At 48.5% G+C, this 26901-nt stretch overlaps 1 protein-coding gene across 2 annotated transcripts in view; it reads right to left on the bottom strand.

Annotated features, from left to right (window-relative positions):
- HMGXB3 (HMG-box containing 3) overlaps positions 1-26901 on the bottom strand; it is an 83960-nt gene that overhangs the window by 32008 nt on the left and 25051 nt on the right. The window contains exons 8-13 of one of the 2 annotated variants that reach the window (XM_044281122.1): positions 24672-24841; positions 23966-24063; positions 23088-23183; positions 12985-13131; positions 12135-12436; positions 6710-6840 (exon numbers count right to left, since the gene is read on the bottom strand). In XM_044281122.1, the coding sequence (XP_044137057.1) occupies positions 6710-6840; positions 12135-12436; positions 12985-13131; positions 23088-23183; positions 23966-24063; positions 24672-24841 (944 nt within the window). The remainder of the gene's footprint in view (positions 1-6709; positions 6841-12134; positions 12437-12984; positions 13132-23087; positions 23184-23965; positions 24064-24671; positions 24842-26901) is intronic. The other variant, XM_044281123.1, reaches the window with a different exon arrangement.

Genomic DNA, 26901 nt, shown 5'->3' with positions numbered 1-26901 from the left:
GAGGATTTGGGTAGGTTGATAATCCAACCGAACCGGCGCAAGGTTTGCAGCGAGAGATCCACACTGGCGGAAGTCTGTGACAGAGAAGGCGCCTTGATTAGGAGATCGTCCAGATACGGAAGTAGAAAAACTCCCCTGGAACGAAGTAAGGCGAGGACAGGGGCAAGGACCTTCGTGAAAACACGAGGGGCCGTCGCCAGCCCGAAGGGAAGGGCCACGAACTGGTAGTGGTCGGACCCCACTGCAAAGCGCAGAAAGCACTGATGACAACGCGCGATTGGAATATGAAGATAGGCGTCCTGGATATCGATGGAGGCCAGGAACTCCCCCTGTTCCAGAGAAGCCACCACCGACCTGAGAGACTCCATCCGGAATCGCTGAAGACGAAGGAAGCGGTTCAGCCGTTTTAGATCCAGAATGGGACGCACCGAACCTTCTTTCTTGGGGACCACAAAAAGGTTCGAATAGAACCCTTTGAACCTGTCCCCCATAGGAACCGGGGCGATGACTCCCTTGTCCAGAAGGGTGTGAACGGCAGCAAAGAAATCGGCCGCCCCTCGGGGATCCTGGGGAACCCGGGAACGAAAGAACCGAACTGGGGGAAGGGACGCAAACTCGAGTTTGTACCCGGAAGACACAACCTCGAGGGCCCAGGCGTCGGAGACGTGCGCCTGCCAGAAGTCCCTGAACAGGAGGAGACGTCCCCCCACCCGGGTGGGTGGGGGCGCACCTTCAGGCGGGGGCCTGCTTGGTCGCGGGAGCGCGAGCAGGTTGTGACTTGCGCCAGGAGGGCTGGGTCCGAAAAAAGGGTTTTTTACGCCTGTCCTGGACAGGATTAGCGGATGGACCTGAAGCGGTGCGAGGAGCGGAAGCCCTACGAGAAGACCTGAAGCGGGAGAAGGTGGGACGACCACGAGTGGCGCCTCTAGCCTTAGATTGGGGAAGATGAGTACTCTTCCCCCCTGTGGCTTCAGAGATGATTTCATCCAAGCGAGTCCCGAACAAACGAGAACCAGTGAAGGGAAGGCTAGTAAGAGACCGCTTTGACGCGGCGTCCGCCGACCAAACCTTTAACCAAAGCTCCCTTCTAGCCGAAACGGCCAGGGCAGACGAACGGGCGATGAGAGCCCCGGCATCCAGGGATGCTTCACAGACAAACTTACCGGCCTGAATGATAAGTTGAGCCAGAGCACGGAGGTCTTGAATAGGGACGTCGGATTCAAGCTCCAGATCCAGCTGAGACGCCCACTCTGAAACCGCTTTTCCAGCCCAAGCGGAGGCAAAAATCGGCCTAAGAGCGGAACCGGAGGCCGCAAAGATACCCTTTGTAAGGGCCTCTATACGGCGATCCTCAGTAGATTGTAAGGAAGAACCATCCGCAACGGGAATAGCCGTGCTCTTGGATAGACGGGCCACAGGGGGGGTCGACCTTAGGGGGTGACGCCCAGTTAGAAATGCAATCCGCCGGGAACGGATAACAGACATCCAACTTTTTTGGCGGGGTAAACCGTGCATCAGGACGGGCCCAGGCCTTAGAAACCACTGACGAAAAGTCAGCATGGAGGGGAAAAACTGCAGACGCCTGTTTTCTGGCGAAAAAAGGAAACACTGGTCTTTTCAGGATCAGGGGGGATCATCGTGAATCTTAAAAGTATCACGGATATTGCTAATAAGATGGCCCACGGCAGAGGCCAGTTTTGAAGGCAGTGCCGAGTCCATATCCCAATCGGAATCGACTAGCTCCCCTTCAGAGGGCAAATCCTGTAGGGAGGAAGGACCCGACTGAGAACGCACCCTTGGGGGGGGGGGGATACCGAAGCATCTGAGGATGACCGGTGATCCACCCTCGGCCGCTTCTGGGGTTGACGGGCTCTGGAGGAATCGCCTGCAGAGAGGGACTCAGCCGGGTCGGCTAAAACAGCGGACCCGGAGGGCCCAGCAGGGGAATCATCCGGCTGCGGTAATGGCAACGCATCTGCAAGTCGGCCCACAACGCTAGTGAGACTAACCACAGCCTGGGACAGGGATCTAGCCCAGTCAGGGGGATCCAAGAGGCCAGGGGGTGACACAACAGATGGCGGACCCTGCAATGGGTCTTTGCAAGCCGAGCAATGTGGGTCAGACTGCCCTTGAGGAGCGGGCGCCTTACACGCGGTGCAGGTATGATACCAAGGTCCCACAGGCACTAAGGGGTCAGACATGTTGGTTGGAAACAATATGTCCAGGCCAGAGGGCTGCAGTGTTGGAGAGGGTCAACAGTCCTACCAGGTCACAGTGGAAGCAGACGACCGCGGCACAGCAGACGAACAGCAGCAAGATCCGTCCTGCACACAGCAGCAAGCAGGCACGAGAAGAGGGCGGGGCTGGTGAGGAGCGGGAGAAAAGACGTCCGCCCCTTAACTGAATCCAGAAGCACATGTAAGAGCCTGAAAACTCCGCCCCCCGCCGAGACATTTCGCGCGCGCGAACAAAATGCCGCCCGCCGCCGAACCCCGATGATATAGCCCTCCGGACCCTGCAATAGGTCTCTGAAGACAGGAGCCGAATGGAGAGGATCCGCGTCGCCGCCTCTGTAGTAACCCTCCCCCATAGACGCCGCTCAGCCTGCCCAGAGAGCGCCGACAGGATCGATAGGCCCGCCCCTGAATCGGAGCAACGGAGGCCCGCAAACGGTAGGAGCCAGCTAACGGGGACAGGAGCGAGAACGGAGCGGAGGGGAGTAGGAGGGAGCGGAGGAAGAGGAGAAAGGAGGGGAGGGGAGGGGGAGCGGAACGGCTGTACAGCCACCTCACCATTCGGCGACTTCACCCTCTAGTCCATCCAGCTGGGACGCCCCTTCAGCCACTGACACAGAAGTGGCAGCAGCTGGAGAGGGACTTGCAGGTGGGCGACCCTGTGCTGGCGGGATGCAGGGGAGCAGGGCTGCCCTGGTCCTCCTTTTCTTCTGTGGGGGAGGCAGCAGGGCGGATAACCGGCCCTGGCGCAGCTCAACCCCGGGAAAACAGAGAGGTCTACTGCGACTCTGTTGTCCCTGTGGAAAAAACAAATGAAAAATAAAAAAGAAAAATAAAAAATAAAAATCTTTGCAAAGACAGCTCTGCAGTGCAGAGAGTGTCTTGCCTCCTTGACACTAAGCAAAAAACTGGAAGTCTCTCTCTCCAGGCTGAGGGTATAGCTGCTGGAGGAGGGGCTTAACAGTCTTTTACTTAGTGTCACGCCTCCTATGGAGCTAAGCTATACCCAAGAGTTCCTGTGTCCCCCAAGGAATTGGGCGAGAAAACAGCCCCAAAGCATGATGCTGCCACGACCATGCTTCACTGTGGGTATGGTGTTCTTTTGGTGATGTGCAGTGTTGTTTTTGTGCCAAACATATCTTTTGGAATTTTGGCCAAAAAGTTCAACCTTGGTTTCATCAGACCATAACACCTTTTCCCACATGCTTTTGGGAGACTTCAGATGTGTTTTTGCAAAATGTAGCCTGACTTGGGTGTTTTTCTTCGTAAGAAAAGGCTTTCCTCTTGCTGTGGGATGCGACTAAGAAATTTCAGGAAAGACCAACTAGAGCAGCTGAACTTTATTTGGGGATAATCAGAGGCACTTTAAATGATGGCAGGTATAGTCTGACTCCTATTTAACATGATTTTGAATGTGATTGCTTAATTCTGAACACAGCTACATCCCCAGTTCTAAGAGGGTGTGCACACTTATGCAACCACATTATTTTAGTTTTTTTGTTTTCTTCCCTCCACCTAAAAGATTTTAGTTTGTTTTTCAATTGAGTTGTACAGTTAATAGGTCACATTAAAGGTGGAAAAAGTTCTGAAATGATTTATCTTTATCTCATTTTTTTACAGCACAAAAACCTGACATTTTAACAGACTTTTTATTTCCACTGTGTGTGTATATATATATATATATATATATATATATATATATATATATATATTAGGAACATGTGAACTGTTTGGGCAAGATTTCAATTTGCCATCTTATTACATTGTGATGTAACACTTTTCAAGCACATGAAATGCATATTCTGCAACGATTTACACATTTACATCGTAATATAAATTGGCTTCATCTGCACCTTGAGCAGATACAGCAGAAAGTATGACCTCCGACACTGAAGAGCATACAGCCAAGTTTTGAGAAGGGTCATCGGGGAGATTCTGAAAGGTTATGATATAGTGTCCCAACTTGCGTGGTGGGCAAAATGTTTGGCCTTATGTCAAAGCCATTTATACAGGACACACCCAAACCTGTGGCATTTGAATTCCAAATAGTGCATACCCCTTTCATCATACCCAAAGATGAACATACAGCATACACTAGACCCGCTAAACAAATACAGATCCCAGACCCCCTAGCTCTTTTGGACAAGCAATCAATATGCTAGTCGGAATGCCCCTTTAAAGGGCTTGTCCAAGTTATATTTATTGATGACCTATACTCAGGATAGGTCATCAATATCAGATCAGCTGTTTGAAGAGAAGCCGCGCGCCGTGCCAGCGCCGCCGCCGCCTCCTCTTCACTGTTTACCTTCTAGCTGCTGCATCTGCAGCGGTGAGCAGGTGTAATTACACCCAAGCCATCCCATTCATTTCAATGGGACGGATTGTTCCCATACCCTTGTATAGAAGTGATCCGTACTATTGAAATTAATGGGACGGCTTGGGTGTAATTACATCTGCTCACTGCTGCAGATGCAACGGCTAGAAGGTAAAGAATGAAGAGGAGGCAGCGCTGGCACGGCGCGCGCCTTGTCTTCAAACAGCTGACCTATCCTGAGGATAAGTCATCAATAAATATAACTTGAACAACCCCTTTAATAGAATGTTGCCATGCAATACTTCCTAGCAGCATGCAGAATGATGATGGTGACTGCGATTTTTACTTTATTGCAATATCAAATCATCTCCACATGTAAAGACATGTTGCACGCTTCCTTCACGACTGGGATATGTAGTCAATCAAGCAGTCACATGATTGAGTTGTCTAATTGCTGAAGTGTGTCAAGCTAACGAAAACTCCAGCCTTAAGCCTCATTCACATTTCTGTTTTTCACTTCCATGGACAGCACACGTACCCATTGATTTTAATAGGTTTATTTCACACATCTCACTGACCGAAGGACCACTTTGGTCTGTGATGCAGAACAAAACACACCCATTAAAGTCTATGGGTCCATGAAAATCAACTTACACAACAGGGATGACATCCATGTTTGGTCCGTTTTTAACTGTACCACTTGAAGGAGATGCTCCGTAAATTAATTTTCAGCTGAGGAGTGTGAATGGAACACGGATAGATTTCTTTCACGGAAATCAAATGGAAACAGGTATGTGAACGAGGCCTTAGGGTCAGTTCACACTAAGTTCTTTAAGGAGCTGATTTTGTAGCGTTTCTGCCTTAAAATCAGCTCCAAAAGCGCCTTAAACCCGCCTCCTATCCGTTTTAATGGGAAGCAGCACTTGCTTTTTTTTAATTATACCTGGAAAAAGAAGCAGCATGCTCTCTCTTGGGGCAGAATCAGCGCTAAATTTCCCATTTAAATGAACAGGAAGCTGAAAAAAAACAGCTCCAAATAAATCCATATTTTTTTGTGCATTAGCCACGCTTTTTATGGAACAAATCTGTGTCAAAAACCTCAAGCAGAAAATTTAGCTTTGTAATGAAGTGAACACCCATTGGTTTAAAAAAATAAATAAAAAAAAGACACGTTTAACTAGGGCTGCAGCTTATTTTAATAATCGAGTATTCTACCAATTATTTTTATGATTAATCGAGTACTCTAATAAGAAAAAATTAATAGACTGTTTTCCTTTATAAAAACTCATCAGATCCCGTGCCATCAGTCCCCAACACCCTTCGTTCCCACCTGTGCAATCAGAAGTGATTCGGTTCCCCCCTGTGCCATCAGCTCCACTATCCCCCAGTGCCATAAGCTTCCCCTCCCTGTGCCATCAGCTCCACTCCCCCAGTGCCTTCAGCTCTCCCTCACCCCAGAGCCATCAGCTCCACTCCCCCTTGTGTCATAGTCTTTGCTCCCCCTTGTGTCATAGTCTCTGCTCCCGCTTGTGCCCTCCTGCCCCTCCTCCTGACACCTGAAGTGCACAGCGTCATTGGTTTCTATGACGCTGTACACTCCGGGCGCCCGGCCATAGTTGTGCCCCCACCCCCTCGGTGTCACCAACTTACGTTTCCAGCAGGGGCGCCACGACACTCCATTGTTTCGTGCTGCTCTGGGCCTGACATACGTCAGGAGGTCAGTGCAGCATGGGACCATGGACATGCTGTGCAGTGTCCAGAGTCCCCCTGCTGGAAAGGTGTGTATTCCAAGTGCATTGCGGGTCATCGGGAGACCACGGAGCGGGAGTAATAGCAAGCGCTTCAATCCCGCTCCGTGGTCACGTGACACAAACGAATCCTTGATGCAAAAAATTTCCATCAAGGATTTTTTTGTGTGAAATTAATCGAGTACTCGGTGCAGCCCTATGTAGAACGCATCAAAAAACGCACGAAAAAACAAGCTTTTCTTTGTGTTGAAATTGTTTTTGCGTAATCTGCGCTCATTTTTAAAGCATGTTTTTTTTTCTTTTATCAGTTGTGTGAACTGGCCCTTACCATGTTTAGAAGCTGCAACATATACTCTGTATAATCTGCTCTGTGAGCTGGCACCTTACTGCTCTTATTTCTCATACATACATACCAGTATAGATGTCATTGAAGCTGTGTATCGCCAGACACTGGGGGTTCAGACAAACCTTCACCTGGGCGGTCACCAGCTGCAGACAAGTGGCTGTAAGTAACCAGCAGTCCTGAGCCCCGGCCACTGAGCTGCTGCATAGAAAGAGCAGATTGTAAAATGACACCTTGTAATAGTTGATTTTAGCCCTGAAAACACTTTTAACCCATTTTGATCTGTAAATGTTGATTGGTGGGAGTTCATAGAAGTCAGTGTGAACAGTGCTGTAGTAACTAGCCTCCTCAACTGCAAGGCTTATGATGTTGTGTACTTCTACAGTGCTGTAGTAACTAGCCTTCTCCACTACAAGGCTGATGATGCTGTGTAATTCTACAGTACTGTAGTAACTAGCCTCCTCCACTACAAGGCTGATGATGCTGTGTACTTCTACAGTGCTGTAGTAACTAGCATCCTCCACTACAAGGCTGATGATGCTAAGTAGTTCTACAGTGCTGTAGTAACTAGCCTCCTCCACTACAAGGCTGATGATGCTGTGTACTTCTACAGTGCTGTAGTAACTAACCTTCTCCACTACAAGGCTGATGATGCTGTGTACTTCTACAGTGCTGTAGTAACTAACCTTCTCCACTACAAGGCTGATGATGCTGTGTACTTCTACAGTGCTGTAGTAACTAGCCTCCTCCACTACAAGGCTGATGATGCTGTGTACTTCTACAGTGCTGTAGTAACTAGCCTCCTCCACTGCAAGGCTGATGATGCTGTGTACTTCTACAGTGCTGTAGTAACTAGCCTCCTCCACTACAAGGCTGATGATGCTGTGTACTTCTACAGTGCTGTAGTAACTAGCCTCCTCCACTGCAAGGCTTATGATGTTGTGTACTTCTACAGTGCTGTAGTAACTAGCCTTCTCCACTACAAGGCTGATGATGCTGTGTAATTCTACAGTGCTGTAGTAACTAGCCTCCTCCACTACAAGGCTGATGATGCTGTGTACTTCTACAGTGCTGTAGTAACTAGCCTCCTCCACTACAAGGCTGATGATGCTGTGTACTTCTACAGTGCTGTAGTAACTAGCCTCCTCCACTGCAAGGCTTATGATGTTGTGTACTTCTACAGTGCTGTAGTAACTAGCCTTCTCCACTACAAGGCTGATGATGCTGTGTAATTCTACAGTGCTGTAGTAACTAGCCTCCTCCACTACAAGGCTGATGATGCTGTGTACTTCTACAGTGCTGTAGTAACTAGCCTCCTCCACTGCAAGGCTTATGATGTTGTGTACTTCTACAGTGCTGTAGTAACTAGCCTTCTCCACTACAAGGCTGATGATGCTGTGTAATTCTACAGTGCTGTAGTAACTAGCCTCCTCCACTACAAGGCTGATGATGCTGTGTACTTCTACAGTGCTGTAGTAACTAGCCTCCTCCACTACAAGGCTGATAATGCTATGTAGTTCTACAGTGCTGTAGTAACTAGCCTCCTCCACTACAAGGCTGATGATGCTGTGTACTTCTACAGTGCTGTAGTAACTAACCTTCTCCACTACAAGGCTGATGATGCTGTGTACTTCTACAGTGCTGTACTAACTATCTTCTTCCACTACAAGGCTGATGATGCTGTGTAATTCTACAGTGCTGTAGTAACTAGCCTCCTCCACTACAAGGCTGATGATGCTGTGTACTTCTACAGTGCTGTAGTAACTAGCCTCCTCCACTACAAGGCTGATAATGCTATGTAGTTCTACAGTGCTGTAGTAACTAGCCTCCTCCACTACAAGGCTGATGATGCTGTGTACTTCTACAGTGCTGTAGTAACTAACCTTCTCCACTACAAGGCTGATGATGCTGTGTACTTCTACAGTGCTGTACTAACTATCTTCCTCCACTACAAGGCTGATGATGCTGTGTAATTCTACAGTGCTGTAGTAACTAGCCTCCTCCACTACAAGGCTGATGATGCTGTGTACTTCTACAGTGCTGTAGTAACTAGCCTCCTCCACTACAAGGCTGATGATGCTGTGTACTTCTACAGTGCTGTAGTAACTAACCTTCTCCACTACAAGGCTGATGATGCTGTGTACTTCTACAGTGCTGTACTAACTATCTTCCTCCACTACAAGGCTGATGATGCTGTGTAATTCTACAGTGCTGTAGTAACTAGCCTCCTCCACTACAAGGCTGATGATGCTGTGTAGTTCTACAGTGCTTTAGTAACTAGCCTTCTCCACTACAAGGCTGATGATGCTGTGTACCTTTACAGTGCTGTAGTAAATAGCTTCCTCCACTACAAGGATGATGATGCTGTGTAATTCAACAGTGCTGTACTAACTATCTTTCTTCACTAGAAGGCTGATGATGCTGTGTACTTCTACAGTGCTGCAGTAACTAATCAACACCAACGGGCCGTTTTGAAGAAGCAACTGTGAAACGGACGTTGGGCTGCCCCCCCCAGGTTGGTTGTATTATGTCATATTCCTCCACTACAAGGATGATGATGCTGTGTAATTCTACAGTGCTGTAGTAACTAGCTTCCTCCACTGAAAGGATGATGATGCTGTGTACTTCTACAGTGCTGTAGTAACTAGCCTCCTCCACTACAAGGCTGATGATGCTGTGTACTTCTACAGTGCTATAGTAACTAGCCTCCTCCACTACAAGGCTGATGATGCTGTGTACTTCTACAGTGCTGTAGTAACTAGCCTCCTCCACTACAAGGCTGATAATGCTATGTAGTTCTACAGTGCTGTAGTAACTAGCCTCCTCCACTACAAGGCTGATGATGCTGTGTACTTCTACAGTGCTGTAGTAACTAACCATCTCCACTACAAGGCTGATGATGCTGTGTACTTCTACAGTGCTGTACTAACTATCTTCCTCCACTACAAGGCTGATGATGCTGTGTAATTCTACAGTGCTGTAGTAACTAGCCTCCTCCACTACAAGGCTGATGATGCTGTGTACTTCTACAGTGCTGTAGTAACTAGCCTCCTCCACTACAAGGCTGATGATGCTGTGTACTTCTACAGTGCTGTAGTAACTAGCCTCCTCCACTACAAGGCTGATGATGCTGTGTACTTCTACAGTGCTGTAGTAACTAACCTTCTCCACTACAAGGCTGATGATGCTGTGTACTTCTACAGTGCTGTACTAACTATCTTCCTCCACTACAAGGCTGATGATGCTGTGTAATTCTACAGTGCTGTAGTAACTAGCCTCCTCCACTACAAGGCTGATGATGCTGTGTAGTTCTACAGTGCTTTAGTAACTAGCCTTCTCCACTACAAGGCTGATGATGCTGTGTACTTCTACAGTGCTGTAGTAACTAGCCTTCTCCACTACAAGGCTGATGATGCTGTGTAGCTTTACAGTGCTGTAGTAAGTAGCTTCCTCCACTACAAGGATGATGATGCTGTGTACTTCTACAGTGCTGTAGTAACTAGCCTCCTCCACTACAAGGCTGATGATGCTGTGTACTTCTACAGTGCTATAGTAACTAGCCTCCTCCACTACAAGGCTGATGATGCTGTGTACTTCTACAGTGCTATAGTAACTAGCCTCCTCCACTACAAGGCTGATGATGCTGTGTACTTCTACAGTGCTGTAGTAACTAGCCTCCTCCACTACAAGGCTGATGATGCTGTGTACTTCTACAGTGCTATAGTAACTAGCCTCCTCCACTACAAGGCTGATGATGCTGTGTACTTCTACAGTGCTATAGTAACTAGCCTCCTCCACTACAAGGCTGATGATGCTGTGTACTTCTACAGTGCTGTAGTAACTAGCCTCCTCCACTACAAGGCTGATGATGCTGTGTACTTCTACAGTGCTGTAGTAACTAGCTTCCTCCACTACAAGGCTGATGATGCCGTGTAACCGAACAGCCGATAGGCGGGAATGCGGCATACCTGACCCCTGCCAATCAGCTAGTGGTGGCCTAACACCAAGATTTCTCCCGAGCTGCACCAGTTCTTTGGAATGCCCTACCCCAAGCAGTTAGGTAATCCGTAACATTCAGTTTCAGGCACTAAACACATCTTAGATTTGTATCCAGCATCCCGCAAAGACAAACTCACAACACACCACACTTTCAGAATAGAAGTATTAGGATTCCAGATGGTAGAAAGCGCTGTTTAGACACAGCACCCCATGCAACCAACGAATGTAAAAAAAAATATGTCCTTCTTGTGGCATAAATTAGGCATAGCCTTTACTGGCTTATAACACAGAAAACTATGAGATATGAACCTGCTCCCCACTATCAGGCAAATCCACATGTGAAAAAAGATGGCACAAAGACTGTTCTGATCTTCAGAGATGTCTGTGCAATGAAAGGTAAGGTCCAGCACATCAAAAAAAGGGGGGGGGATCATAAATAAAAATATTCTTTTTTTAGATCCACATATAAAAAAATAGGAGAACATCCCAGGGAATCTAAGTAGCGGGTTTGGAACTTATGAGAGGATTAAAAACCTGTTTGGTTCAAAACATTGGTTTAGAGAGTTTTCTGTCAAAGCTGTAACTGCGTGTAATGCCGTTCTACTGAGCGCTAAAGATGTCTATGTGTAACAAGTCAGATAGGCAGGTGATGGGCAGTGATGGGCCCTATGTTCATAGTCAGGGACTGAGATAGTCACAAGAGGCAGCTAGAAGCCTTTGGATTATAGAAACAGGCGTCATCTGCAGGAATATTCTTAAAGAGCATCTATCAGCAGATTTGTTGCTGTTAAACCTAGAGGGTCTACTCAATGAATATACCATCATGCCTGGCCCTGTGGAGAGGGTGCAGCATTTGCAAAGAGAGCTGATCCACTAGGAGTAACGGCAACGCCTCCCTTGCTCTTAGAGGCTCATTTGCATATTTTTTAAAAAATGCACACATATGAACACAGGACCAACACAGATGCCTTCAGCTGCCAAGCACACATGTAACAAGTTTTGCTAAGAAGACTCTTTACACCCTGTTTTCTAGTAGAAAGAAACATCTTTCCCTAATAAAATATATTACAAAAATGTTTAACACCCCCATCCCTATAGGATATTAAAAATAAACCGAAATGACAGTTACACTTTAAAGGGCTTGTCCAGGTTCAGGACTAAACCCAATCTGCACGCATTCACCATGAATGAATGAATGGAGCATTGGAGCAGTGCCCTGTGCAATTCAGGTAGCGATTCATGGTGAATGAGTGCAGACTGGGTTGTGTCCGGGTTCAGCACCAAACCCGGACAACCCCTGTAAGTTCTCTTATTTTTTTTCTATACGGATATAACTGAAGAATCTTTTTATGTTTTAGTGAGTGTTGGGCCTTACTTTTCTTCATGGTGGTCAGTTGTGCTTTCCTATACTGAGGGATATGTAAAAAAAAACTAAAAGATATATTGCACAATATACTTTTATATACACAGTTTAGTCTATTTTAAAATCAACGTACTTCTTTTCACCCTTAAATAAATGGGTTCCGCAAAGCAGACACTGGTCAGATGGGGACTCGTACACGTTGGCCCAGGAGGTTTGCTCTATGGTGACAGTGCCATCACTCACGTTGGAGAGTACTAGACGAGAACTATTTAGCTCTTGGATCAAAGTGAAAGTTTCTGATAATTCAGTCTCATTCTCAGGGATCTGAACAGTTTTACGTATCAGCTGGAGGGTGGACTGTCGCTGGATTTCTTTTTGTCCTTGTGTAAGAGGCTCACATAAAGTAAAATCTGTAAAGATACAAATTGGGGCTACCTGTGAACAAGACAAAGTTGTTAAATTAGAATTTAGCCATGACTATGATAAATTGACAGTTGTCAGTGAGAGATACAGGGTCAGATAGAAGCAACTGCATGACCAGGACCCAGCAATATTGTCCACCTATTTATTGTGGGCCAGGGCTGGAACCAGCTTGAATTCGGAGGAGGCTTTAGCCAACGAACCCTGACTAATCCAATGTTTATAGATCTTTTCTTAGACCTTTTATAGATCTGATTCATATAAAAGATACAGAGATCTCACCATTCATTGCTCCAAATTTATTTCAAGCTCAGGGGGAGCGCAACTTCTCAGGGGGCACGTCCTTTGTACTGCAGCTGGTGCAGTTGAAGGATGGAAATGAGCATCTACTTACATCTCAGTAAGCAGGACAGAGAAATTAGAAAAAGAGCAAACAGCAGGTGGCGCTATAACGGAGTGGCTATGCTAAATATTTACAAAAGTATTCAGATCCAAGTGCTGGTTTGAAACCTTTAGAATACTTTTCGTGTAACCCCTTTAAGAAACTGGATATTGTGACTCACACTTTCGGCTTCTTTTTCGACTTTGTCCTTTGTTAGACTGCAGCCACAGATGGGACAGGTTTTTGGTTTATGTCTGTTGGTATACATAAAATTGCAGATGGGATTTTTACACTTTCCTCTCCCACGCTGTGTAGCTAAGCCCAGGTCCTATTGTAAGAAGAAGAAACAGAGGTTGTTAAGCATATTCTCTTCTAATGGTGGCCATGTTATTTTGAACAACTTGGTAACGTAGAAGAGAACATCCAATTTTTTTAATATTTATTAGTATTTCTTTTTTAACCTTACATGGAAATGTCTTTTAACATACATTATTTTGGCCTTAAATAGATTATGTGGGAATTATTTTAAATGGCCGCAAGCAGCCTGTCCTAGTATATGAGGATGACTGGGTGCCTCCATTTGCAGAGATGCCTAGGGTGGTGAGGGGGCCGCGCTATACACTAAACTACTTTATAATAGATGTAATGCTGCCTACGATATGCCATCATGGCTGAGCAGCCTGACAGGAAAACTCACCAATATGTAATATATACAAGTGCCAGATTATATTGTGTAGTGAGGCCTTGGCCGCCATCTTAGGCAGCTCTGCAAGGGGAGGCAACCAGCCCTGCTTACATTCTAGGACAGGTTGCTGGTAGCCATTTTAAATCATTCCCGGAGAACCCCTTTAAAGAAGTACTCTGTTACTTCCCATGGTGGCCCCCATTTGTAACTCAGTTCACAGCACTGCAGGATCATGTGATCTGCAGTCAGACCAATGGTCTGATACAAAGTCTGCTGTGTCAGCCGGAATTAAGATAGTCTATGCAGGTCTATGAGACAAGATACAATATCCATCTTGTAGACTTGCAAAGAAAGACTTATTTCTGACTGAAGGTAGTCCGATTGCAGGTCACATGATCCTACAGTGCCAGGAACGGAGTTATGTTATGCAGACTAAAAAGAGGCTGCTCAGGCCATTTAGTGTACTACTCTTACCCTTAGCCATGTTACAAAGTGGCTCACAGAAGGCTATTATAGCCAAAGCAAGTTTGCGTCACCTTGAATCTCGTAATTAACTGTTATATAGGGGAAGCTAAAAAAAAAAAAAAGACTTTATTCACGGCTACTGATTTAAAAACTTGGGAGAAATTCGACGTACAATAACAATTAACAATCAGTGGTGGTAATGCTGAGTAGGGGTGATAAAGCAAGATGAACCCACAGGACACCACTTGGCAACGGCACATAAAGTTGCAAGGTGCGCCAATTGCCACCACTGATAAAAATTAATGGCACACTCTGGGGTATAGTTCAGACCCCTATGTGCGCAAAATAGCCTTTTTATAACCCAGTTAGACTGACTCTGTAATCATTAAACAGCTGAGCTAGAGCACCCTGGGTGTCAGCCAAGGGTTAAACACACTATCCCTGCTGCCAGATACTCGTTACATTAGGTTACTACCTATGCTATTCATTCATTATGCACTGGCTCAACGCATTTTATATCGCAATCATCAGGAGCCCTACAGTAGAAGCATGGAATACTTTCGTTTAAACATAAATCAAAGCAGCAAAACACTGCCCCCCACATGTACGAAGGCAGCGCTCCGGCACTAGTGCGGCCATGAAGTGGCTGCCAAAACCAAACGGCATTTAAATCCATAACCCATGCATCCTCAAACTGCGGCCCTCCAGCTGTTGCAAAACTACAACTCCCAGCATGCCCGAACAGCCTACAGGTATCAGCCTACAGCAGGGCATTGTGGGAGTTGTAGTTTTACAACAGCTGAAGGGCCGCAGTTTGAGGATGCCCGCCATAACCTCTCGCTTTGCCAACCAGGCCACACCCACCCCACATCTGAGGCGATTCTACTATGCGCAAACACTGGCACTGTAAGTGGGGGACCTGCTCAGGGAAACTAGGGATCAAGAGGCGGATATACACACATTGCTTAGGAGGACCAATATCTATTAGCAAAGAGGGGGCAAAATGAGCACCAGACTTAGAATGATGCTAATAAATAAATAATCAAAACAGGGAATCTGAAGAATTATACGGAATATGACATAGAGTAACATGGGTACCACAACAAGTGCGTAGTCCATCACAACATGTTAGTTAGCCGATAACCATACTCCCAATAAAATGAAGCCTCCAATAGACTTTATTTCATATTGCCTGTCTAGTATTAGCATATTGAATTAACCCCAAAGGTATACATTAACATGGCATAGGCCCACATACTGTATTCCCTAGGGAGTAAATATCACAGACCGTGTCACAATAGGGATCAGGCTCAGCACGCAATCAAGTTTCATCGAGCTTATTAGGCCATCCCCAAGAGGTGGCGATTTTGATCAAGATCTCTTGAAAAAAGAGGCACAATGGATTTTTCTTTTAAAAACCATACGTCCCAGTGGCCTTAATGAGCACATATCTTTTACCCGTTTTTATAACTATATCCCAGACAGTGATGCACCTAATGTAAGGAGGAAGGTGATGTTGTTTCCAAAAGATATTTTAAGTAAAAAAAAAAAAAGTTTCAATTTATCCCTCCTTCCAAGTGGACAAAAAGGAGATTTTTGTATAACTTACCAGTTAAATCTCTTTCTCGCTCTTCCTTGGGGGACACAGACCTTGGGTATAGCTCAGCTCCCTAGGAGGCGTGACACTAAGTAAAACTGTTAAGCCCCTCCTCCATCAGCTATACCCTCAGCCTGGAGATAGAGGCTACCAGTTGCGTGTCCAAGTAGTGAAAGGATAACAACCAACAATGGAAACAACAGCCAGCAACCCAACGGGGCGCCAGACCAGAACCCTATAACCAAAACACAGAAGGGTGGGTGCTGTGTCCCCCAAGGAAGAGCGAGAAAGAGATTTAACTGGTAAGTTATACAAAAATCTCCTTTTCTCGCCCATTTTCCTTGGGGGACACAGACCTTGGGACGTTCAAGAGCAGTCCAAGAAGGGAGGGACCACAACCCAAGGCGGAACACCACCGGAGCATCAGGAAACCGCAGCCTGCAAGACCAGGCGGCCCAAAGCAGCATCCGCTGAGGCATGCGTATGCACTCTATAGAACCTGGTGAAAGTGTGCAGAGAGGACCAGGTGGCTGCTTTGCACAACTGCTCAGCCGAGGCCGATGCCTCTGCGCCCAGGAAGCTCCGACCGCTCTGGTGGAATGAGCAGTGACGCCGAAAGGCGGAGCCCTGCCCTTGGCTCGATAAGCCTCAGACACCGCCAGTTTAATGAAACGGGCAATGGCCACCTTGGAGACCGCCAAACCCTTGCGCGAACCCTCCAGAACCACAAACAGGGAATCCGTGCACCGAAAGGATCCGGTGACCGCCAAGTAAATCCTCAACGCCCTGACCACATCCAGACGGTGCAGTTTCCGTTCTCTGGGGTGGGAAGGAGAGGGACAGAGCGACGGAAGGACGATGTCCTCATTGATGTGAAAGGCGGAGACCACCTTTGGCAGGAAGGTCGGGACAGGCCGAAGCACAACCTTATCCTGGTAGAAGATCAGGAAAGGTTCGGAGCAAGAAAGAGCCGCTAACTCCGACACCCGTCGGAGAGACGTGATGGCCACAAGAAAGATGACCTTGCAGGACAGAAGGCGAAGGGAGACCTCCCGCAAGGGCTCGAAGGGGGCAGACTGGAGCGCCGAGAGCACCACATTCAGGTCCCAGGAAGGAACCGGAGGGCGGTACGGTGGAACAGAGTGAGCCACCCCTTGCAAAAAGGTCTTAATCGGCCCAAGAGGGGCCAGGGGACGCTGGAGAAGAATAGACAACGCTGAAATCTGTCCCTTCAGGGAACTGAGGCCCAGCCCCAGGTCCAGACCCGACTGGAGGAAGGACAGGATCGTGGGAAGAGAAAACCGGAGAGGTGGGATGCTCCGGGACTCACAGAACCCCAGATAGGACCTCCAAACCCGATAGTAGATTCTAGAGGACACGGGCTTACGAGCACGGATCATGGTGCGGACTACGTCCGCGGAGAAACCCCGTCGCGTTAAGACGGCGGTCTCAACAGCCACGCCGTCAAACGTAGCGAGCCTAAATGCTCGTGGAAGATCGGACCCTGAGAGAGAAGGTCTTCCCTGGAAGGCAGTGGCCACGGTGCGTCCGCCAACAGCAACATTAGGTCGGCGTACCAGGACCGACGGGGCCAATCAGGGGTGATTAGAATCGCGGGAACGCCCTCTGCCGCGATCCTCCGAAGAACCCGTGGCAGGAGGGGAAAAGGAGGAAAGACGTACAGAAGGGAGAATTCGCGCCACGGAAGGACGAGCGCGTCGGCGCCGTATGCCTTCGGGTCCCGTGCCCTGGCCAGGTATAGGGGAACCTTGTGGTTGAATTTGGAGGCCATGAGGTCCACGTCGGGACGACCCCAGCGAAGACAAAGGGCCTCGAACACCTCTGGGTGCAGAGACCATTCTCCCGGGTCGATGGTGGACCGGCTGAGGAAATCCACCGCCCAGTTGTCCACTCCCGGGATGTAAATCGCAGACAAGGCTGGCACGTGCGTCTCCGCCCAGCGGAGAATGAGGGACACCTCTTGCATCGCCGCGGGTGCCTCCCTGATGGTTTATGTACGCCACAGCCGTGGCATTGTCCGATTGGATCCGAACAGGGTGGCCCCTCAGTAGATGGGTCCAGTGTCTGAGGGACAAAAGAACCGCCCTCAGCTTCAGAATGTTGATTGGAAGTCTGGACTCCGATAGAGACCAAACGCCCTGGACGGATCGTGGAGGGAAAACCCCCCCCCCCACCCCCGTAAGCTGGCATCGGTGGTAATCCCCAGCCAGTTCAGTGGAAGGAAGGACCTCCCCCATAGAGGGATATTCAACCACCAGCTGAGGGAAGCCCGAGCCAGGGGAGGCAGAAGAAAAGTCCTGTCCAGACTCCCCGGTGATTTGTCCCAGGCCGACAGAATCGCCCTCTGAAAGGTGCGGGATCGGAATTGTGCGAACGGCACCGCTTCGAAACAGGTAACCATCTTCCCCAGCAACCGCATGCTGGATCTGAGGGAAGGACGGTGAAGACGGAGGAGACTGCGAACCGACCCGCGAAGGGCCAGACGCTTGTCCGACGGAAGGCGGACCTCCGCCAGTTCCGTATACAGGAGCATCCCCAGGAAGATCAGCCGTCTGGAGGGGGTAAGGGAAGACTTGGGGTGGTTGATGATCCAACCAAACCGCGTCAGGGTCTCCAGAGTGAGATCCACACTGCCGGATGCCTGAGAAAAGGAGGGTGCCTTGACCAAGATGTCGTCCAAGTACGGAAGAAGAAAAACACTTCTTGAACGTAGAAGGGCCAGGACCTTGGTGAACACCCGAGGAGCCGTCGCCAGACCAAAGGGAAGGGCGACGAATTGGAAGTGATCGTCCCCCACCGCGAAGCGCAGAAAGCGGTGATGACATGGAGCAACCGGAACGTGGAGGTATGCATCCTGAACGTCGATTGAGGCCATGAAATCCCCCTTTTCCAGGGAGGCCACTGCGGACCGGAGAGACTCCATCCGGAATCTCTGCAGACGGAGAAAACGGTTCAGGCGCTTTAGGTCCAAGATCGGCCGCACCGAGCCTTCCTTCTTGGGGACCACAAAGAGGTTCGAATAGAACCCCCTGAACCTCTCCGTCAGAGGCACAGGGGTGACGACACCCTTGTCCATCAGCGAGCGAATGGCCGCGAAGAAGGCAGGCCGCTCGTACGGGATCCCGCGGGGGACGGGACCGGGAAGAAACGGTCTGGCGGAATGGACGCAAATTCGATCTTGTACCCGCAAGATACAATCTCGAGCGCCCATGCGTCTGAGATGTGGGCCCGCCAAACGTTCCTGAACAGGAGAAGGCGGCCCCCCACCCGGGTGGGTGGGGGCGCACCTTCAGGCAGAGGGCTGCTGGCCTGTGGGAGCCCGTGCAGGCTGGGTCTTGCGCCAGGTAGGTTGCGCCCGAAAAAACTGCTTCTTGCGTCTATCCTGGGCTGGGCCAGAGGAAGAACCACCGGCTGCGGGTCTAGACCCGGTGGGCTTACGAAAGGACCGAAACCGGGACGAACCAGCGTGACCACGGGGGGCGCCCTTTGGCCTGGACTGGGGGAGGTGAGTACTCTTCCCACCCGTGGCCTCTGATATAAGTTCGTCCAGACGGGTCCCGAACAAGCGGGAACCCGTGAATGGTAGGCCGGCCAAAGAGCGTTTGGAAGCGGCGTCCGCCGCCCAAACCTTCAGCCAGAGTTCCCTCCTGACAGAAACTGCCAGGGCCGAGGAACAGGCAATGAGGGCACCCGCATCAAGGGAGGCCTCACAGATAAAGTTTCCGGCCTGAATAATTAGCTGGGCCAAGGAACGGAGGTCCTGAACCGGGACGTCCGACCCCAACTCCTGCTCCAGTTGCAAACCCCATTCAGAGACCGCTTTACCAACCCAGGCGGAGGCAAAGACCGGTCTAAGGGCCGAACCAGAGGCCGTGAATATGGCCTTGGAGAGGGATTCCGTACGACGGTCCTCAGCAGACTGGAGGGAAGATCCGTCCTGTACAGGAATAGCAGTGCTTTTGGACAGGCGAGCCACGGGAGGATCAACCTTAGGCGGGGATGTCCACGTGGTTACAGAATCCGCTGGAAAGGGATAACAAATGTCCAGCTTTTTGGGGGTAATAAAGCGGACGTTAGGCCGAGTCCAAGCCTTGGATACCACAGAAGAAAAATCAGCGTGTATGGGAAAAACCTTGGAGGCATGTTTGGGGCGGAGGAAGGACACGCCGGCCTGCTCAGAACTGGGGGGGGTCATCGTGTATCTGAAAGGTATCACGGATGCTAGTGATAAGATGCCCCACCGCGGACGACAATTTGGACGGAAGCTCTGAGTCCATGTCCACGTCCGAATCCGCCAGTTCTCCCTCAGAAGGCGTATCCCTGTGAGAGGATAGGCTTGACTGAGCTCGCACGCACGGCGGAGAGAGCGAAGCATCTGGAGAAGATGTGCGCTCAACCCGTGAACGTTTCTGGGTAAGCCGGGCCCTGGAAGATTCGCTGGGAGGCAGGGAACCAGTGGGGGCGGCAGAAACGGTATTCCCAGCGGGTGCGACAGGGATTGTGGCAGCCTGCGGGAGAGGCGGTCTATCCACGAGACGGCCCACTACGTGTGTGAGGCTTTCCACTGCCTGAGACAGAGACCTAGCCCAATCAGGGGGTTGAGAGGCACGGGGGGGCGCAGCGGGAAGCGGGCCCTGCACCGGGGCCTGACATGCAAGGCAATGCGGCTCAGATTGCCCACACGGAAAAAGTACCTTGCAGGCGGTACAGGCATGGTACCAGAGTTTGGGGGCACCCGTGGGATCTGACATGCTGAAATGTTGGACGCACTCCAATATAGAGACCACAAGGAGCTATAGCAGCTGACCAGGAGGGTTAGGAGAGGGTTAACTGTCCTACCAGTGCCCAGAAGAACGTCAGTAGTAAGGTCCGGATCAGCAGCAGCCGAGAGCAGCAAGGCGCCGATGTCCACAGGAGTTAGAGTCTCCCACCGCGTCCCAGCTTCCTGAGGAGTGAGGGAGCGCGGGAAAAAACTCAACAGAAGCGCGGGGGAAAAGGCTCCGCCCCCTCCAGCGCTTGAATGTCTCCTGTGAAGGAGAACGTAACTCCGCCCCCAAATGACGCACGCGCGCGCATAAACAAGCGCGCCCCATGCTGCCGAAAACTCGCAGGACCATGCCAGGAATAAAAGGCCCGCAGGCCCCTAACGCGGCGATATGGCCAGGTGGATGACTGTACCGCCACCATGTCCCTCGCCCCGCCGAGCCCGATCAGGCGATGTCGGACATAAGCCCCGCCCCCCGTCAGGAACGGAGCGGCGGCAGCAGGGAGGGAGAGAGAGGGAGAACATGCCATAGGAACAGTGTGGGGGAAACGGCGTGGGGGTGCGGAGGATACATCTGAGCCTAAGCTGAGGAGAGTCTGCTAGAAACGCTCAGAATGAGCGACCACGGGTGCCCCCCATACCCAGAGGGGTAGATGCTGTCAGATAGGGACGGGGTATGGGCTGGATAGCCAACTTACCACCGACGTCTTCACCCTCGGTTCCTTCCAGCAGGGTCGCCCCTTCAGCCACTGGCACCGCAGTGGCAGGAAGCTGGAAGAGGGGCTTGTGTGCGGGCGACCCCCTAGCTGGCGGGATGTAGGGGAGCCATTGCTGCCCAGATCCTCCTATTGCTTCTGTGGGGGAGGCAGCAGTGCAGATAAATTGGCACTGGTGCAGCTCAACCCCGGGAGAGCAGAGAGGCCAATGCGTCTCTGGTATCCCTAGGAAAAATAAAATAACAAAATTAGAGAAAAAATAAAAATAAAATAAAAAGAACAAGGAGAAAACAGCCCTGCAGTAGCAGGGGGTGTCTTGCCTCCTTGGACACTAAGCTAAAACTGGTAGCCTCTATCTCCAGGCTGAGGGTATAGCTGATGGAGGAGGGGCTTAACAGTTTTACTTAGTGTCACGCCTCCTAGGGAGCTGAGCTATACCCAAGGTCTGTGTCCCCCAAGGAAAATGGGCGAGAAAATAAATTTCACGGTCTGTGATGCATATTTACTCCCTAGGGAATACAATGAAGGGGGGTGGGCGTGGCCTGGTTGGCGATGGGAGGGGTTATGGATTTAAACGCTCTTGGTTTTGGTTCACGGCCAAAGAGCGCTGCCTTCGTACATGTGGGGGGCAGCGCGATGCTGCTTTGATTTATGTTTATACGAAAGTACTCCATGCTTCTACTGTAGGGCTCCTGATGATTGTGATCAGAAACGCGTTGAGCCAGTGCATAATGAATGAATAGCATAGTTAGTAACCAAATGTAACGAGTATCTGGCGGCAGGGATAGTGTGTTAAACCCTTGGCTGACACCCAGGGTGCTCTAGCTCAGCTCCAGCTGCACAGCAACATTGGGGTTTTTGCGGTGCATATGTCACATTGCTGTTTAATGATTACAGAGTCAGTCTAACTGGGTTATAAAAGGTTATTTTGCGCACATAGGGGTCTGAACTATACCCCAGAGTGTTCCCCTAATTTTTATCAGTGGTGACAATTAGCATACCTTGCAACTTTATGCGCCGTTGCCAAGTGGTGTCCTGTGGGTTTATCTTGCTTTATCACCCGCACTGAGCATTACCACCACTGATTGGTAATTGTTATTGTATTTCCTAATTTCCCTAGTTCTGTTCTGGCCCTTTGTTGACATGCAGTTGCAGAGCTGTGGAGCGTGTAACAACAACCTCTGAGGTTTTTCTCATGAATATCTATGGGTGTCAACAAAGACTGCCTTTCCCCTCCTCCTGCTCTGCAAAGGGAGTGAATAAAACTGCTGCCCTGTCTGCAGTCTGACTGCTGGGATACTCATTTTGTATGTGAGGGACTACAAGTCCCACCTGTACAGTACAATTACACTGCTGACACACTCAGGATCTTCCCCCTACTTGTTCTTGTGCAATGCTCTGCAGACACTTCTTCACAGCCAAAATATGAGTACAGAGGAGAGAACTCCTCCAATCTTTGCCAGCTCTGTGTCTGCTGGGTGAGGAGGGAGGATCCTCGGCACAGCATTTATCTCCTCAGTGCCTGGAGAAGAGGACACCCTGCAGCTGCTCAGTACCTAAGACAGAGCCTCCAGTCCTGAGTCTGTGCTGCTGATGGTATAAGTGGTTAAACTGTACTGAAGAATCCAATGGGAGGGGAGACACAGGGCAGACATCTCAGCCAGTAGATCGGGCAGTGCAGGGGGCGTTGCTTGTCGCTCCAACCAATCCAGCCTTCACGGTGATGTTCCATGCACAGAGGCACAGCTGCTCCCTCCGGCTGGTGCAAGGAACGTCATCAGAGCAGAGAAAGAAGCTGACATCACAGGTCATGTGGCACTCAGCTAACTAAACTAGGAGAACAGGGCCACTGTAGATAAAGTAAGTAAATTGAAAACCCTAACATGTGCTTAAAAACATACAAAGAACAAAAAAATAACTTGGATAACCCCTTTAAAACCCCATGCACAATTGTAAATATGCAGTTTTTGAACCCCAACTAAGAGGAACAGTTGAACTTGTATCAGTTCTTTTCTCTGGAGTGATATATACCTACCAGGGCCACGGGGCAGCTATATTTATATGATGGAAAGTCACCAGTCACCACTTTGAGCTGTGGCTGTGATAAAGGTGCTTGGAGATCCGTTCGTACCTGCATAATAATAAATTGCCATGCAATAAAATGATAGAGAATAAATATAAGGTGGTAAAAGAAGGAAAAAAATATTAATGTTCCAAATGACAATTTTTATCTGAACTAATATTATGGAATAGAAAAGGGAACATGCATACACTACATATTGGTGAATTTTCCTGTCAGGCTGGTCAGTCATGATGACATATCATGGCAGGATCATTACCATCTATTGTAGAGCAGTGTATTGTGTAGTGAAGCCCCATGCCCTCACCCCCTTAGGCATATCTGCAAGTGGAGGCAACCAGTTCTGCTCACATTCTAGGGAAGGTTGTTGGTGGCCTTTTTAAATAATTCCTGGAGAACCCCTTGATCTAGTTTGCACTGGCATAAGATGTGTCAAATTTATTATATGGTTTATACGGTTTCCGATATTGATAAGGAAAAGTCATCACTATTAGATCGCAGGGGGCTGATTTCTCTTCACTGTTTACCTGCTTGCTGTTGACATTGCAGGGCCAGTAGTGTAATTACAGATCCCCTGTCACTTGACTGGAACGAAGTGTAACTATAACTGATCCTACCCATTCAAGGGTCGACAGCGAGCAGGTGAACAGTGAAGAGGATATTCATGTGCAGGGCTGCCAGGACCCCCACTGATCCTGTGGATAGGTCATGAAAATCGGAGACTGGGACACCCATTTAAGAGATGAACACTGGCAAAATGACAATTCTTGCATGTTTATATTAATAATCATTATGATGATTGAACACATAGAAATCAGTATATTCCTTTTTACCGTGATGTCTTGAGACCCTGGTTGCTGTAAAACCACTTGACCAAGCTGCTTCAATGTGGTGGCCTTTAGTCCAGTGGATGAGATAAGGTTCTGTGTATCTGCACGACATATGAAAGCAACGTGTTAAAGCAAATTTGAAATGGCATTTTCTACTTTGTCTTTTCCACTTGTCTAGAAACAATTCTCTTTAGGTTTTTCCTGTGGCTCAATACTTTCAATGAGAGCAAAATGAATATACATTAAATGGGTTTTCCAAGATTTTATAACTGATGAACTTTTCTCAGGATAGGTCATCAGTATCTGATCAATGGGGTCCAACAACCGAGACCTCTGCTAATCAGTTGTTTGAGAAGGAATTGGCACTCCTGTGAGCACCGCGGCCTTCTCCTTGCTTATCGTGCACAGTGCCGTACATAGTATAGCGGCTGTGCTTGTCATCACTTGCCTAGGAAAAGCTCATAGAAGGCGCGCTACTGCGAGCACCCCTGCCTTCTCAAACAGCTGATCCCCAGAGGATAGGACATCAGTTATACAGTTTTGAAAACCCCTTTTAATACAATTCTGTAAATGTTTATCTACCAGATTATAAAGTGTAGCACCAGCATTCTGACAAGGATTATTCACAATGAAGTATTATAAAATAATAAGATGAGGAAAAACAAGAGACTTTGTGAGAAAATATGTATTCTTGTCCAGACATCATTACCAGGTTTTAAAATGGTCAATGTGCTAGCAGCACACTCCGTGCTGATTCCTCGGTTTACGCTGGCCGGAGCTGGGAGTATTGCTCTTATGGGCCTGGAAGCAGCCGCCAGTGGTTTAGCTACAAATTTAGTTTCTGCTTTGTGGGCTAAAGAAGCTGAAGATGGAGGTGTCCTACAACAGAAAGAAATGTAAGAAGGAAAGAAAAAAATTGTGCAACATGTTCTAAATGTTAATCCAAACATCTAGTGTATCAGTTCACACAATGACTGCAAATACACCATTATAATATTAAAGAGGTTGTACTCTATATTTTTTAAATCCGCACCTGGATCTAAATACTTTTGTAATTGCATGTAATTAAAAATTTTGTATGGCCACTGAGTTATTCAATAAAATGCATCTGTATAGCGCCATCTGCTGTTTGTTCTTTTCCCTATTTTTCTATCCACTTTGCTGAGGTGGTGGCACATGCTTAGTTCCATTTATCAACTGCCACTGTATTCTCCACTGGAAGCTGTAACCATTACAGGGAGAGAGCTGAAGCAGAAAGGACAGAGCCCTGAGATGTGATAAGGACAGAGCCCTGATATGTGATAAGGAGAGAGCTGCAGAAGAAAGGACAGAGCCCTGAGACGTGATAAGGAGAGAACTGCAGAAGAAAGGACAGAGCCCTGAGATGTGATAAGGATAGAGCTGCAGAAGAAAGGACAGAGCCCTGAGATGTGATAAGGAAAGAGCTGCAGAAGAAAGGACAGAGCCCTGAGATGTGATAAGGAGAGAGCTGAAGCAGAAAGGACAGAGCCCTAAGATGTGATAAGGACAGAGCCCTGATATGTGATAAGGAGAGAGCTGCAGAAGAAAGGACAGAGCCCTGAGACGTGATAAGGCGAGAGCTGCAGAAGAAAGGACAGAGCCCTGAGATGTGATAAGGATAGAGCTGCAGAAGAAAGGACAGAGCCCTGAGATGTGATAAGGAGAGAGCTGCAGAAGAAAGGACAGAGCCCTGAGATGTGATAAGGAGAGAGCCGCAGAAGAAAGGACAGAGCCCTGAGATGTGATAAGGAGAGAGCCGCAGAAGAAAGGACAGAGCCCTGAGATGTGATAAGGAGAGAGCTGCAGAAGAAAGGACAGAGCCCTGAGATGTGATAAGAAGAGAGCTGCAGAAGAAAGGACAAAGCCCTAAAATGTGATAAGGAGAGAGCTGCAGAAGAAAGGACAGAGCCCTGAGATGTGATAAGGAGAGAGCTGCAGAAGAAATGACAGAGCCCTAAAATGTGATAAGGAGAGAGCTGCAGAAGAAAGGACAGAGCCCTGAGATGTGATAAGGAGAGAGCTGCAGAAGAAAGGACAGAGCCCTGAGATGTGATAAGGAGAGAGCTGCAGAAGAAAGGACAGAGCCCTGAGATGTGATAAGGAGAGAGCTGCAGAAGAAATGACAGAGCCCTAAAATGTGATAAGGAGAGAGCTGCAGAAGAAAGGACAGGGCCCTGAGATGTGATAAGGAGAGAGCTGCAGAAGAAAGGACAGAGCCCTGAGATGTGATAAGGAGAGAGCTGCAGAAGAAAGGACAGGGCCCTGAGATGTGATAAGGAGAGAGCTGCAGAAGAAAGGACAGAGCCCTGAGATGTGATAAGGAGAGAGCTGCAGAAGAAAGGACAGAGCCCTGAGATGTGATAAGGAGAGAGCTGCAGAAGAAAGGACAGAGCCCTGAGATGTGATAAAGAGAGAGCTGCAGAAGAAAGGACAGAGCCCTGAGATGTGATAAGGAGAGAGCTGCAGAAGAAAGGACAGAGCCCTGAGATGTGATAAGGAGAGAGCTGCAGAAGAAAGGACACACCTCCAGAGCTGCCCACTTGAAACAAATCTTACAGAGCAATTGGTTAAATGAATGGGGATATCTCTGGATCAGGTACAGGACTGGTTCTAGCTTTGTTAGAATGTCTGATTTTATTTTTACGTCAATTATGAGGATAACCCCTTTAAATACAGCTTCTTGTGAAATAAGAAAATATAGTAATTAATTAGAGGCATACTATTCGAGAGTCTGCGGAGCAGTATGACAAATGCCTGTGCGACATTCGAAAAGACACTATGCCCATAATCCAGCTTTCTTGGAAATAGATATAAGGAAGACTTGGCAGAAAACAGAGGAGCTTCAGAATTTGCTAGAAAACCTTATGTAAAATGTTAGTAAGGTATTAAACCATTACTGTACTTCCTAATATTTTAGA

Source organism: Bufo gargarizans, chromosome 2 (assembly GCF_014858855.1).
Source record: "Bufo gargarizans isolate SCDJY-AF-19 chromosome 2, ASM1485885v1, whole genome shotgun sequence".
NCBI classification, from domain to species: Eukaryota; Metazoa; Chordata; class Amphibia; order Anura; family Bufonidae; genus Bufo; species Bufo gargarizans.
This window is presented reverse-complemented; position numbering and strand designations above follow the sequence as displayed.